This window comes from Dermacentor andersoni, chromosome 11 (genome assembly GCF_023375885.2).
Source record: "Dermacentor andersoni chromosome 11, qqDerAnde1_hic_scaffold, whole genome shotgun sequence".
Taxonomy (NCBI): domain Eukaryota; kingdom Metazoa; phylum Arthropoda; class Arachnida; order Ixodida; family Ixodidae; genus Dermacentor; species Dermacentor andersoni.
Window position 1 is genome coordinate 78,813,775 of NC_092824.1, and position 16,492 is coordinate 78,830,266.

Genomic DNA, 16,492 nt, shown 5'->3' on the forward strand with positions numbered 1-16,492 from the left:
CGCCTTTCGCCGTGAAGCTCGAAATCATAAATCGGGTCGAACGCGGTGACAAGTCGGATGTCCCCGCAACGTACAAGATTCCGAGGTGCACTCTCGGCACGATTTTGAAGGGGGAAATTAGGGCTAAAGCGGCCTAACTCGCGACCCGGTGCCCGTAGTGCCTGTGGCGCCCGACGCGTACGCACGGCCGTGTACGAGCGGTTCATCCAAAATAGCTTCAGCCGTACCGACTTTCGCGTGCTCGGTGATGACTGTAAATTCTGATTATTGCGACGAAGCCGTTGCCGTTGTTGACGAAGTTTGGAGCGAGCTGTCAGAATTTCCGGAAGCTGTTGACGAATCAACGGTGGACGAGTTTGTGAGCGCAAACGATGGTGTCGGGGCCACGGGAGAGCCCTCAAACGAAGACTACATTGCCGACATCGTGCCGAGCACAAGTGAAAATGGGCACAACGACGAAAGCAACGACCGTCTTTGGCCCACATCCTCCGAAGTGATTGGTGCGCTCGCACTAGTCCGGTGCTTCTGCGCGAATGCGGAATGTTGCGGCCTCAGCTGCTCGGACTCCTTAAACGAAGAGGAAAAGTGCGTGCCTCGCACGCAGCGAAATTGCCCAAGCAGAAGAAAATGCAGGACTACTTCGTGCGAAACTAAGCTAGTTTCATCAATAAAAGTGATTTTATAAATGGTATGTGCTTTTATGACATCCAATTATTTAGCAGGCTTATATCGAATTATGCTCTATATCGAACTGATAGGCGTTTTTTGGCGAGTTCGATATAGCCGGGTTCGACTGTATATGCAAAGTGAACTGGAGCACTGAACGTCTACACAAGGTGCAGCATTTTGAACATACAATTATCACAGTATGATCTATGCATCACAACTGTTTGTTTGCAATGCCAAAAGCTGGCGAAAGCCCTCTCAAAGCAGTGCAAAATAAAACAGAGTGATGAAGTGAGAAAATTCACAATTATATTGGCTGGGTGCATGCAGAGCTGGAAATGATAAACTGAAGAGCGATTGAAAACGCCCCTTTCCTGTATTAGTTATTGCACAAGATGACGGAAGTGATGACAATGGACTCAAAGTATAAGGATGCGCTGCTGAAATCATGACCCTTTCTTGCACAGAACATGTGTCTGGCACATTACCAAAGGAGAAAGCAATTTACTGCCGCACCCATCCCAAGAAATGAGCAACAGGCTAACCTTTGACTTGGAAGAGAAACAGTCCTCCCGTCTGAGTGACGAGCTCAGGGCTCAGCTTCTGGCTAATCTTCTGCACGATGCCGTCGACACCATCAGCAGTGGGGCTACCAGAAGAAGCAGCTGATGCTGACGGCGGCGGTGCTGCACCGGTGCCAATACCAAGTGACGACACCTGCTCCTGGTCAAACTCGGCAAGTACATCGTCCGGAATGAAGAAGTCTGGCTGCAGCTTGGAGCCTGCATCGCAATGAGAAAGTAGTAGTTCGTGTGCTCAGTTCAAGAAGTAGGAAAACTATGCGGAAGTGAAAGCATCTGCTACACTTCAAAATGGTGGTTAGCCGGGCTTGTTATTACGACAACATACTATTGCAGACAGTGCAAAACGGGATTAAGATTAAGGGAACATATGACACATGTTCTGGCTTCCAACTAAAGTTTGTTGTGCACAGGCCAAAGCTATAGCCAAGGCAACAAGGCAAATGAAAAAAACCCATCTTACGACGCCTGTTGACCGTAACACATCAGCATCGAATTAATATAGCGACACAACGTATTGCCACCGCCAAAACAAGCTATGTATGAGGCGGGACTCCTCTGCTCTTTCCCAAGAACACTCGGAGCCATGTAGTGCCACCACTGCGAAGCATGCACATGGCTTCTGATATGCATGGTGCGCTGGTGTGTGTGAACGCTGGCAAGTGTGTCATAAGGCAACCAGGCTCCTCTCTTGCGCTATGATGAGGGCTATCAGCCCTCGTCGCACCTAGACTCTGTCCCCATCACAGATCAATTTCATGATAGGGCCTGCGTGGCCACGCCATAAGCAGCCGCCTTGGAGTAGCGGCTACTGCGTTAGCTCTCATATTGAATAATGAAATAATCATCTGGGTCCGTTCGGCTAGCATCCTTATAATAACCGAGAACTTGACCATGCTTCATTTAGGCTGAAGGGCTAATGGGTCGAATCAGGCCAAAATCTTTCGGGCCCAGATATTTCAGGCCTGGGCCAAGTGTGGGCCAGGTTTGAAGGCACCAGGCTCTGGCCGAGCCCTGGCTTGAAAGAATGGCCTGTGCAGTGCTGTAGTGCATGCTGCGAAATCTTAGAGCTAATCTGCAGCTACTACAGCCTCTCATTAAGCCTAAGCAGCCAAAAAATCAAAAGCAGATTTTGGAAACAGTGCCCAATAGACAACTTTAGAAAGTGGCGCACGCCTTCAAGCAGTTGCCGGTAAGGCATTATGGGAATCTTGAGGGTGGGGACCATGTCGTCTGCTTCGCTTGCAGACACCTGGGTAGGACGTGCCTCGTCTAACTGGAGTTAAGCCTTTGTTCTACTGTCTTAGCTTACCATAGCACAGCATGTCAGAAAATGAAGCGTCACCCTAGTGGTCACAAAATTCTGTGCTGGTTACGTAGCCAGTACATCTCCCCACAGTTGGTGCGCCGAGCGCATCCACGCTCCGGCACTCGCTTTTTGCTTGCCAGGTACGTGCAGCAAAACTCGCGAGCCATGGCATGCTTTTACTAAACACATAAAACGCACAACTTCAAGATGCTGCTGAGAAGACAGCAGCACTCCATCAGAACATGGCATAGGTCTCACGCTACTACTTTGTTGCGTTTCAGCTGGTCATAGGCACGGAGCCATTCCAGCAGCACAGCAATCACGTTTAAAGTGATTGGTTGCGTCAACAATTTCTCATAGGGCTCTTAGCCATTTGTGTTATGCACTTAAACATGCCTCATGCTGTTCAGGATACCGAAAATTTGCTAATGTGTTTTTCCGTACATTTTGACCAGTTTGCTGGGGGCCACCAATGGATTGCATGTGAACGTTACCTGCTATTCTAGCACTCTTCAAACGTGAGCTGAAAAATACACCTTAGTGTGCACTGGCAACAGCTAGGGATATCTGCGAATAAGCTTTTATATCTTTAAGAGCACGCAAGATAACACACATTTTCACATACGTAAATGCTACGCAACCACGGTTGATTACAGCAGCTGTGTAACAATGTTTACAAGCCTTTTGTATGTTTCGCGGGTGGATGGCCCCTTAGAGATTTCTCAAAGAACAGTGGTTGCATTGGCAAGTGTAGCCGAAAAGCCCGTGAAAGAAACTAAAGAAACATTGGCTGATGACCCTGCGCATTTCTGTGCATAGGGCTAGTGTGCATAGACAGTGTCAAACATTTCGTGCAGGTGGAAGGGTGCCGCGAGCTCGGGCTGGCTCACATCCAAGGAGGTTAAAGGAAAACTGCTGGAGTGGAAGCTCCCCTGTAGCTTCTTACCAGGAAAGGTGAAGCCAATGCTTGCCCCTCCTTCACCTGAAATAGAGCCTTGTCAGGCGATCTCCGCTTACAGATTGAATTGGCTCTATTGTAATGCTAGGCTAATAAGAAAATAAAAATTTCTTCTGGATATCGATGACGTCCTTCCCAATACAATATGCCAGGATATTCAGATTTCACACTAAAGCCGGTAATACAGAGATACATGTAGATAAGCTATGATTAACAAAGGAGGTTGATTAACACATGGGAAGTGTGTGAAAAGCGCTTCTTCGACATTTTTTATTGTTTAATTTATAGCTTTATTGCGCCCTTCCTGTGCGGCTTCACCTTCGGAACATTGTTTCTACTCCAGCAGTTTTTCTTTAACCTTCTTGCTCACATCCCCATGCCCAGGCACCTGTAGCAATGTCACCCACAGAGACCAATCGGAGTACAGATTTTCCAAGTGTTTCGATGGTGAGAGGGCTTGTTGCGGCACTCTACGGTGACTGCAATATTTAGCTACGCAGAATGTGGCGCCCAAAACCGAAACTGGCGCTCACATTTTGCATAATGCTCTTGGTGCCACAGGGGGCACTGCCTTTTCCTGTCTATTGTAACTAATACTTTGCTGTCTAAGCATCATGACACAAATCTAAAGCAAATACAAGCACCAGCTGGGAACTAATGAGCTGAACAGCACAGCACAGTGACTCAAGGGACCTGAAGCGGACAGCATCCACTTTTGACTTGCTTCAATCATGTGCATTACCATAGGATGCCAATTCCAGCAAATAGCATATGCACGCAACAGCCCCGGGGTTGGCTTTGTACTGAGCACACTCAGTGTGTGTCACGCAAGACTAAAATTAAGCCCTTGCATTTCCTGCTATGCTAGAACTAGCTCTAGGACTAAGCTAATACTGGAACTCTTGAGCAGAGCTCTTCTATGGGGGCACTTTGACAAAGGCTGAACTCACCAGGCACGCATGAATACTGATCGAAGTCCTTGATGCCTTCCTCACGCAGCAGTCGTTCGTCAATGCAAAAGTTGCCAGTGAAAGACTGGCTCGGCTTGGTCAGGATGGCATACGCAGCATCAGCCATGATGGCCGGCTTGCGGCTTGTGCTCAGGCCATGCTCGGCACCCATGAGCATCTCAATGGCTGCGGTGTGGATGGCTGTCACAAAAATGGGGGAAACATTTATTTTTTTGTGTGTGTCAAGATTGCACAATCTTATATATGCAATCACCGAGGCATGCAATGGTTACATATATGCTGAAGGTTCTTGCAAAATAAGAAGGTCTGCTATTCTATCGGACAGAACTGACATGTGTCTCATATAACATGCAGTGTCTCCTCAATACTGATCAATATAGAGTAGAACTTCATTCACAAGTATTGGAAACAAATTGTGAAAAAAACATACTACAGCCGGGAAAATGTGTGATCCGAAGTCACCAAAAAATTATACGTGGCTTTGCTATCGCAAACACCGGAGACCAGCAGAGCTGGGGGAAGGCCAGTAAGGTAGAGCCAAACCGCACACTTGGTCTAACTTTTGCTAGGCTTTGCCAAGTTCCGGTGGTCTCTAGTGTTTGCAATAGCAGAGCCACAAACTTTTTTTTCCACTGCGAGAAAGAACACTGCTAAAGCAAGCGCACAGGTTTTTATTGGAGAACAATGCCGTCACACCACCTGTGGTCCGCGCCGCTCCTTCTTCCCTGCTAGGCTCTTACCACCCTCCCCGCGTCACTATGCTGCGCTATGCTATTTTTATACTCTACTTTCACTCTCAGCTTTCTCACACAGCTCGGCAAAGCTGTGGACATCAAGAGAAGCCCAGTGAGGTTCTAACAGCTCCACTGTAAAATACTGACAGACTCAACTGTAGTCGAAATTTACATAAGGCAAATCATTGTGCAAATTGTTGTAGCACAAGACACAGACATGCATCAGCTGGTGAGGCCTGAGCAGCCTGTAACATGTATTGTCATTCTTGCTGCTCTAGCAAGCTTACGTTTGCACTCCTCCAATTCAGCCTGAGTCAACAGCTTTGAGTGGGGCATTTTGGCAAGAAGTTTTGACACGCCCATTCAGCTCCACATGCCGACGTGAGTCCGACTGGTGGGGGCCGAGTGACCCAAGATCCACATTGTTGTTTTTTGATTGCATAGTGCCTCAAGACGGCAACGGAAAATTGAAACGAAATCAAGTTGGTGGGCGATGCGGGAATACGATGCCTATGATGCTGTCAGAGTGAAACGTGGTGCTCAGTTCATGCCAACCGCAGCAGGAGATGGTGGTGCATTTGGTTAATTGCCAATTAAAAGCGTGCAGTACGCTTCCAGCAGCACTAAGCCCCATGCACTGTGAAAGAGATAGGCAAAGATGTTTATTGAAATAGTGTTGAGGGCGATAGCTGTGAATGCGGCATGTGACGACCCGGGAGGAGATTTGTTGATACCGGAATAGGAAACTGAGTGCGCATTGGTGTTTTCATGTGAGACAGGAGGGCGAGTATGTATTGCAGGGAAACTGTTGCGGCGGGTGGCTACTGTTTATGATCGCATGAACCTGATGCCTTTTCCTGTTGACATGGGATCTAGCGGCTGTAAAATGTATCTTATGATCACAGTTTGGCAATGTATGGGACATTGGTGCCAAAAGATAATTTTTTTGGGGGGGAACACGTTAACCTGTAATAAAGAAGCACAGCTTTAGTGGCTCAATTTCTGTTTTCTCGATCACAAACGTTGGTGCAAGGAAATCATACGTAAAGGAGCGTATAAACGACGGTCTACTGTATTGCAGTGGAAAAGTAATTGAGAAACGCACCTTCTTCCTCTTCCCAAATTTAGACTCCTAAAAAATGAAATTCTAGCAGACTCCTTCTTGCTACAGCTAGCAGTGAACCTACAATATAATCTTTGTGCCTAAAGATCTTGTACCACAAGCAATAGTCAAAACCTCGAGATAATGAACCTCGATGTAACGAAATTCACAACGTAACAAACCACCTACTGCAGTTACATTTCCCGATTATAGTTCCATTGAAAACCACAATTTATCAGTGTAATATTACGACACGGTTTTGATTTGAATAAGTTCTTGGCCATTTCAAGCACATACTCTGAGCCTGTGTGACTAGTAAATCTAGCAGAAGAAGAAACTTTATAAATGTTGGCCGAGGTAAAAGTTATTTCAAGCGTACTTCCGCATGAGAAGTTTGAACAACAAAAACACTGCCAAAGCGTGCACGCCAGGACGCCGTATAAACGACGCTGCACCATTTGTCGCATTGGTATAAACAACTGGCGAAGGCCACAGGGTCTGTGGCAGCTTGGAGAAACGCAAGAGCTAACAATTCCTTCTGCACAAAGAGGGAGAGGGTGAACGCGATTCATGCACCTACTTTCGGAAGTAATCTATGACAAGTTCAAAGTGCAAACCGAGACTGTTGGTGCTTTGCACGTGTTCCCGTGCATCTAGGGTTAACAGCTGTGTAATCCCTAGTTTCTGAGACGCGATGCAAAGCTTGGGCTCCTTTCTTACAGCCAGTTTGTGTTCATCGAGCGAGATCTGTTCATATTTGCCTGAGAGCGTGTGACACCGGTAAAGCTATGAACCTTACTTTGTGCAATATTCTCTTTGCTATCGCCATCAATGCTCCACTTTCCTGGTGAAACTGCAACTTTTTTTTTATTGCTCAGGACGAATATCCATACCTTTTTGCACCTTTATATTTAATTTGTGGATGCCACATGATATGATATAGGCTGTGGGCACTAAGTGCGGCTGGTCATGGCATCCAAAATTTATGGTGCCGCGTGGTGCGATGTACAGAAATCTAGGATGCTGTGAGCCACTTACATTTATTGACCTCGGTGTGATCTGCATCGGGCATGCTGGCGCTCGTAACAGTGCTATTATGGTCTGACCTTGTGATTTGTTTATTAGTGCTTACTGCTTACTGCTTTAAAACCTCGAATTCATTCTTTCGAGTACAAGTTCTTTATATATTGAGGTATGACTGTATATTACAGTCTAAAATGATAACTCATCATTTTAGTACAAGCGATCTCATAAGCCATGCTAAGATGTTTGTGTAGAAAGGAGCGATTCTGTGTGCAGCTTCATAATAGCAAGCATGACAGGTTTTGGTTGCAAACAAAAATGAGAAGTTTGAGTGGCATCCTCTCGCACGTGGCATCAGCTGGGAGACTCCGCCACCATGCCGCGTGCCCGCAACATGGAGGCTGCTTTACGAGGTTGGTCGACCTGCCTTGCTCAATTTTTTAAAGCGTCCCACGTTTTCAAGCTTGTACAGCAGTGTAAAGAATTCCTAGAGCAATACTTTCCGTGAAATTGAGCTAAGTCACCATTGCAACAACATCTTGTGTGGATTGCTCCTTAAGTCATCTGCTAGCCAACCGTGTGTTCACATTCACACAGTCAATACCTCCTTGTGAAGATTGTCCAGTGATTGTGATACACTCACAACTCAAGGTCAATCAAGGTTATTGTGTCAATAACACAATAACCTCTTTTCTGATAATAATTTGCATTATTGGGCCTTCAGCTGCAGTGTCTGCACTGTAATAAATTCTGTGCCTGCATGCGTCCAGTGTACCTTTGCGTGGTTGGTTGTGCGCTCCGGTGGCCGCGGACATTTCAATTTTGTTGCCATCCAGTACTAACCTTACTTCGTATAGTTGCCCAATAATTTGCTGTCACAATCAATGCTATGCTTCTCGGGTGAAATCACGACACTTTTTGTTCCATGAATAATATATTTTCGTTCTTACAGTGATTAAGTGACATTTTAGAAATCTTAATGTTTTCTAAATGTGCTATAAACAGAAAGTCTAAACATGCTAACCTAAGTGAACATAAATTCTCACAATGTAGTGTGATATTCATGCACAAGGAGACATTGTTTTGAATGCTTGACGACTGGTGAAGATGACAAAGTGTCGTGCAATCACTGTTTGATAGTAACTGCTTACCAGGGAAACCATACAACTATTATTGTCAGCAAGAGATTTGTGTAGCAGGAAATGAATGGACTCACATGCAAAATACTGCGAATTAGCCACGAGATTGTGCCTCGGATTCAAGCCTGTGTAGACTCAATCTAGTTTACTCACTCAGTGTGATGTTTTGCGACTAAGGCGCGAGATCGTGTCCTTGACCATAATGGCTGTGGTTTTATAGAATGTTTGTTGGCCTCCTAATGCTGACATTGATAAGATTAACATGAGGAAAGAATGGCATAGACAGTGATTGGAGAGTGCCTTGCTGTGCAAACATGTGTGAGAGCATGGGCAAATAATTGAAAATGCCGCTGTTCCCACTGGATCATAGCACACAACAAAGGCGAGTTCCCCAGCTGACATCACTGCAGCACCAAGTGCAGTGCACCCCACCAATTGCACACGAGGCCGATTTGCTCACCTGTCTTTGGCCAAAGAGCATTGACGGCGATGCCATCTGGTCGTAGTTCCTCGGACAAGCCCAAAACGCACATGGACATTCCATACTTGGACATAGTGTAGGCTGGGGGGCACAAAAGCAAAGCCACACTATTCAACTTTGTAGTAACCAGAGGTGCGTATATGTTCAAAATGTCAAACGCTGCACTATGGTTTCCCACTGCACTTTTGCTATTTGAAGTGCCTGAGCTTATCAAGTGCTCTTAAGATACTAGTGATCTATCACAATTTCCAGTTTATTGTGAAATTGCTGTGATACCCCAGTGTTTTTTAATGGTAAGCAAATGGGAGTATGCCGTGACACCATGCATGCCATGATCACCTGCATAAAGCAGTGCAAGGCATGTCAACGCCGTATGCTGGCACAGCAAGTCTGGGCCTATCTGTCACTACATGCTGCTTGTTAATGCTCAGCAAACAGTGTGCCTAGAAGAAAAACTAATGCTGTAGGCAGGAAAACAACATGTTTGTTAACACACTTCAACTATCATTAAAAGGAAAATTGTCATCCACATGATTGAAGCATGAAGCACTGGCTGACAATTTTCCCTTTCATGAGTCCTGCTCCACCTTGTGAAGTTCTGCAGAACTGATTTGTTACAACCATCATATTAACTTAAAATAGTACTGACATGCACTTCTTCCCCCTCCCCCAAAGAAAAACAAAACTTGACAAGCATGTTACAGTCCTGTAGAAGAATGAGCATTCTGTAGGAGCTGCACCCTATTGTCATTAATGACACCATGGAGCAAAGGAAGTCGCAGCTACTGAAACCTGCTCACTCACTGCACACATAATAATAATATTGGTGAATACAAAGTGTGCCGCTGCTATATATATGACTTGTGTTCTGCGCAAATGTCGCAAACGGCTGTCCAGTGAACAGTGGTTGGGTGCAAATACCCAATGCATGCTGCACGATTCAGTGCCATGGTAGCTAGGCCTGTGAACAGAGCACCGGCTGTAATGGGTGTTGCTCTGAATTCGCAGGTTTAAGTAACCTGCATGTGGCTGACGATTAGCAAGCAAGTTTGCAAGTGTTGACTTTTTTCTTTTATTTATCTCTGCTAGAAATGAATGAAAAATGCTCAAGTTCTTTGAAAAGCTTTTGTCTGACACCAGATGATCTTGTTTTCCAAAAGAATGCGCATGCATGCCAAAAATAACGAAAAGCAAGTAAAAGGGTGTGCATTACTATTACAGGTGTTAATTTCTTTTTCTCTCTTTTGAGATCACAAAAAGAGGGTGCACATTACAGCTGAACACTTGCTAGAAGGGAGTAAATGCGGCACACGGACACTGGCATTACAAATCTCTAATGGCTCAAGAAAAGGAGCTACAGTACCTAGGTGGTTCTGAAACCAGAATGGTTTCATGATGAGCGGCGGGCTGAGCATGAGAATGTGCGGATTGCTGGACTTCTTCAGGTGGGGAATGCAGTACTTGGAGCTGGAGATGGGAAAGGATGGGAGAGAGAAATCAGCCTTTGACTTGGGCAAGCAGTTCCATTACTGAGTGACATGCACCCTCCATAAAGCTTTGTGCGCATCTATAATTTTAATACAGTGTAACATGTAAAAGCAGGGTAGACAACATGGACACATCAAACAAAGTGAAGCTCCTGAACCCATTACAAATCAACCGTACACTCCATTTCCAGGCAAAAAATAAGAAAAATGGGCAAAGGTGCAATGTGTTTCATGGTGGCTGGTTTTTAATGCGTTAATATTAGGAATGTCAAAGTGGAAAAATACGAGTGAAGTGTGTGTGTGTTGTGGGGATGCAAGACTCACGCATCCCCTGATATGTTGTTTTCCCGCATAGCTCCTGTCTCCTGTAATCCGGCTTCGCCGTGTGGCTTTACGGCTGCAGTCGGTATGCTTGCAGGGTAGTACGAGAGATGGCACGAGTGTTGCTCTGCTGATGCCACCTAACAACGGGGTTACTTGGGCGAAAAATGGAGAACGCTCTTCCACTTTGGCTTGGGGTCGGCAAGCGGCGCGAACATTCTGCGCGTGCACTGATCCATGCTTCTGCGAGACAATCTCGTGAATCCTACCCCGGAATGGACGAACACGATCGTTCGAAACGCCACCGTTCCCATGACCTTACGCGCGAACGACCAGGCGTTGGTGTCCAGCATGGGGTGAACATATTCGCTCGCTATCCGGTCGTGGTGACTCGGACTTCCCGATTTGTCGCGCGCCCATCGGCATGTTTTGCGGATAGCAACTCGGCTAGCAGGCATTGATCTATGAAAGGTGCAATAGATGCCCTCGTGATTGTTTGTACTACTGTGTTGTTGTTCCTTTGTCCCAAGAGCACGAGTGAGAACCCCACAAAGTGTGCATGTGCGTGCATGTGTGTGTGACCCAACTAAGAGGCAGGATGTATGTTGAATGAACTCCTGAACAACACTTTGTAAACTGGTGAAGGCAGTTTAAATCTTGATGGATCCTTGACCACAAAAAGGTGTGATAAAGTATTTTTGTTGCATTTACCACTAAATCACCACTGCTTCTTTAAATTCAGCTTCACTGCACGAATTTTTAATGCGATCTTTGCTGCAATAAATCACTAATGCGGCAAAGCATGCAAATGTGATTTTCAACCCAAATTAATAGAAAAAAAAAAAAGTGCGTGTTAGAGTTGGGTAAATACTAGAATCAGAGATTGTGCGCTACTTATATTATTTAATTAAGAAATACTCCTGAAGGCCCACAGATATGGGTGTTATATAGGGGGAAGGGGGGGGGGCAGAAACAATACAACTTATCACTTGGATACACTATTATACAATATAGTTGCATTGTATTGTCTACAAAAGCTTGAACAGAACACATAGGCAAAAAATAAAGATTAAAAAAATTGGCACAAGTCAAAGAAAACTACAAGGTGTTGGGAGCAATTTACAATTATACAAACAAACAATATAATTGCACTGCAATATACATTAGTGCAATAGAAACGAAAAAAAAAGCACCATTTGTGGTATGAATGAAAACACTGGCTGAAAAAGCACTAGTGAATAAAGAAAGCAATGACTGTCATATAATGAAACATGGAAAACTGTGATAACAAAACATGACCTAAAACGGAACAAATTTAACGCATAAATAATTAATACAGGGAAGTGCTAAGTGAGTGAATTTATTGTACACATGAACACAATTATACATGCATTGGCATGATGTCGTATCTCACGTGCTAGCGAAACTTGAAGATGAACATATGTTTATTTATTTATTTATTTATTTATTTCCTCAAAGGTCTCTGTTGAGACATTACATGAGGGAGTGGGGGGGGTTTGTGACAAAGATAGATACTACAAATTACAAAGGGATATTTTCGACGAGTCGCTTGAATGCAAGTGGGTTGATGATAGTGGCAACTTCGGTGGGCAGGCCATTCCAGTTTCGTGTTGTGCGCAGAAAAAATGATTGCTGCAAAGTCACGGTATCGGCTTGTGGGTGATATACAGGGATATACAGTGACTGGTGCGAGCAATGCGATGTGCTCTTTTTATGCACGGGTTGTCAAAAGGCAAAGAATGAAAAAAATTATGAAAAATGTTCATCAGCGAATAATCCAATACAGGAAGAAACACAAGAGGGTAAGTCGTTTATATAAATGAGAAACAATAAGAGACCGATTGTATATGTTAGCCTTCATTCAGCGTGTGTATTAATTCTTGGAAGCGTGTGGCGATGTGTGGCGGGAGATTATTCCATTCAATGATAGTGTGAGGAGTAAATGACATGGCAAGGTGAGGTGCATTGTACCTTACACATTTGATATATTATGGGTGGTCCTGGCATGGAAATGTGGGCTGTGGGTTTCTGGAAGAAATCGTGATGCATGGTTGGATGGTGATAAAGGTTGTGAAGGAACGAAAGGTGAGCACTCTTTCGGCAACACAATAGTTGAGGCAATTCAGCATGTCTTTGAAGAGCAGTGACGCTAGTAAATTTTTCGTGTTCAGAGTAAGTAAATCGTACAACAAGGTATTGCAAGGATTCTATGTTAGCAATAACGTAAGCCAGCTCTGTGTCCCAGATGGCAGATACGTATTGAGCTTTTGAACGGATTAACAAAATGTAAGCAAGTTTACCAATGTGTGCAGGAGCATGTTGGATGTTGCACTTGAGCAATTCTAATGAGTGGTTGGAAGATGCAAGCGTATGACCAGTGTTGTACTGCCATGGTATGTCGGGCTGCAAGTGCTAGTAAGTTCGACTGGCTGGTTTTTAATTGTGTTGGTACTTTTTATCTGGAAAATATGGTTAGTGAAAGACATTGTTTTGGCTTTAGAATAATTTTAAAGCATTAGCCAGGAGGTGCATCAATCACTGAGCACATCAAGATCTTTTTGTAAAGCTAGGAGGTCAGCCTTACAAGAAATGGAATGGTATATCTGGCAATCATCAGCGAATAACCCAATACAGGAAGAAACACAAGAGGGTAAGTCATTTATATAAATGAGAAACAATAAGAGACCGATAACACTGTCTTGAGGGACACCAAACGTACATGGCCGACAGAAGATTCATAGTTATTAATGTTGTAAATTGCATTATATCGTGATGAACATTAGCCTTTCTTAATTTTAACAGAAGTCTGTGGTGTGGGACACGGTTGAAAGATTGACAAAAATCTAAGAAAATTACATCAACCTGTAAGCCAGTGTCTATTGGGGCAACAATGTCATGAATGAACCGAGTGAGCTGTCTTTCGTACTAATATCCCTTGCAAAAACCATGCTGATACTTATATATGACTCTGATCTTCAAGGTGATTTATTACTTCAGGATGTATCATATGTTCCACGAGTTTTCCAAATTGTTGCATGTTCCAAATTTTTTAGTATCTTGTTATTAAATCAAATGCTCGCACAACCTCCTCAGGCAGGCTGAAAACGGGCATTTCTCATGGAAGATAACATGTTCAAGGCATTCACTGTACCCCACCCTCTGCCAAGACAGATACTACCAGTAAAGGGGTTGCTATGGCAGTTACCATACAGGTCAGGTGCATGCTTGCCGACTGGTCAAGTTCGAATTATCCAGTGAAGGCTCATTTTTAGATTGAAATAACGAATGTCTGGGCCCATAGAAATGCTAATGTCTCCAGTCAAAGTACAAGCACCAAGACGCTTGTCTGATAAGTTTACTGGCAGGACTTTTGTTGGCTTTACACGTCCCCTCAACTTTCCGAGTTATTTCATTTTACCGCCTCCCTTTTCGCTAGCTTTCGCAAAGCACAGATGGTTTTTCTTCACTTCTCGGTGCAAGCACGTACCGTGCACAGAGAAGACAAAGAATGCATACTAGGCCCAGTTAACCGTCTCATATACAACACATGCATGGAAACCGAAACGAGTGCTCAAATTGGCACAGCAATGTCAGAAACAGCTCTGAATGGCTGCCAGTATGTTTATTAAATGTCTAAGTGCTCATAGGCACGTGTGTACATTTATAATTAAGAAACGCACGCTACATCCCGTGACAGTGGCCTCTTTTCACTCTTGGAAATAAATTGCATAAGCTTCAATGCTAACATGGCTGTACTGCAGCGAAGTTGACCAGTGAAGTTCAAATTACTCGGCAAAGGCCACATTTGAGAATGAAATAACAGATGTTTGGGCCGACAGAAATGTATGGGCGCTGGCTGGGACCTACAGTCAGGATCCAATTAACCGAAAAATCGAATTAACCGGAGTCAAATAAACGTAAGTCTACTGTACTTGCATTCAAGGCTTAAGCAGAATGCTCATAAACAAAATGCTGAAGCGAGCTGCATTGGCTATTTTGCCAGCAAAATTTTTTCGGGGGGAGGAAGGGTGTCACATTGAACATGCAACCAGTAATGTCGCATTGAACACCTGAACCCTCATTATATAATCAAATCTTTGTTCTTCCCCACCTTGTCTATCCATCCTGAGAGCTGTGCCAACTGGTTATGATTAAAGAAAGATGGAGAGGAAAAAAATGAAATCTAATTCAAAGCACCATTGCCCTTCAGTCAGCCAAAGACTACAACAACCAGCATCTTTTGGCTCTGCAACAGCGATGGCGTTTCATGATTGGCTGTTTTCGGGACTTTCAAACACAGCTGAACTACAAGGCAGGTCAGATTAACTGAAACCAGTTGTAGTGCAACCAGTTTTCTGCATGCTTGGACATAACACCATGTTCTTGGTAACAAAGTTCTGCTTCAAAGCCGGCCTTTGTAAACTGAACCCACCACTAGCCTTGGGCTCTAGGCACAAGCAATGTCTCTGATTTTCTATGCACCCTGTCACCAGAGAGATCTAGCTCAACCAAACGGATGGCAGTCTCCGCATCAAACAGCCTTGATGGCTAAAGACCTACGTGAGGAATGTGCCGCGGACGTTCACAGAGTGCATCAGGTCGTAGCGCTTCATCTCCGTGTTCTGCGTCTGTGTCAGGCTGATGGCACTCGCATTATTGACCAGGATGTCAATGCCGCCAAACTTGGAAACGGCATCACCCACAGCCCGCTTGACTTGCTCTTCGTCACGGACATCAAGGACACAGGGCAGGCATTTGCCTCCTGCAGCTTCCACTGAGCGAGAGAGAGAGAAATGTTTAAGCAAAGTCAACCCCAGTTGACATCTACGTAATTCCATAGATGTCACTACGTAGGTGTTGTTTGTTGTGATACCTAATCACCCAAGTTGACGTCAAAGAGGTTCATTGAAGAGTGGCACTTAACCAGTGGCACAACAGCTTAGATTTTTAGGCTGAACTATCTTTGTGATTGGCCCGCAAGCACGGCCAGATACGCCAGCTAGATAACTGTAAAAAGAAAACTGGGTTGAACTCTATACGAATGCTTCGTACTAATATATATATATATATATATATATATATATATATGTATACACACACAGACAAAGTGCTTTGAGGAGCAACTGAGAACAAGAATCCAATAAATGCCAGATGAGCCTAACCTATAAATGCCACGTGTGCAACAGGCGATATGCAATATCCTCAAGTGTGCTTTTCCACACATCTGAAACAACGTAACCAAAATGGCAGATTTTAGATATGCAGACTGTTGTCATCATCCCTGCTGCCTTCTATTCCTAGTAACATTCAAAATTTCGAAATGTGCCTGCTCGGCCAGATTTCTTAAGGGCAAGGTAAATGCCCGGGAAAGGCTGCTTGCAGAGTTTTGCATATATAGGCTATTGAACGCCCGAGAAGCACTAATGAAAATAATGATGTCTCAGCCATACCACAGATACCTTAAAATGAGCCTGACAAAAAGTTTGCAAAAAATAAAAATGTACAAAAAGTTAGAGAAAAACCTGGAAAGATAGATGCTTGCATAGTTGCTGCCAATGGGATGCAATAATGTCACATGTTTTGTTCCTTAATTTTTCTATATGGTAATGATTCACATCAAACAAATTTCTGAAGTGGGTCAGCATTTTCCAAGGAAATTCTCTCTGAAATAATCTCTGTGAAATAGTCTGTGAAAATAG

General features: G+C 44.3%; 1 protein-coding gene across 1 annotated transcript in view; it reads right to left on the reverse strand.

The window, feature by feature from the left end:
* Hsdl2 (Hydroxysteroid dehydrogenase like 2) overlaps positions 1 to 16,492 on the reverse strand; it is a 31,050-nt gene that overhangs the window by 7,770 nt on the left and 6,788 nt on the right. Inside the window, exons 3-7 of the mRNA XM_050167916.3 lie at positions 15,354 to 15,567; positions 10,328 to 10,431; positions 8,944 to 9,045; positions 4,465 to 4,665; positions 1,212 to 1,448 (exon numbers count right to left, since the gene is read on the reverse strand). Coding sequence (XP_050023873.2) covers positions 1,212 to 1,448; positions 4,465 to 4,665; positions 8,944 to 9,045; positions 10,328 to 10,431; positions 15,354 to 15,567 — 858 coding nt within the window. The remainder of the gene's footprint in view (positions 1 to 1,211; positions 1,449 to 4,464; positions 4,666 to 8,943; positions 9,046 to 10,327; positions 10,432 to 15,353; positions 15,568 to 16,492) is intronic.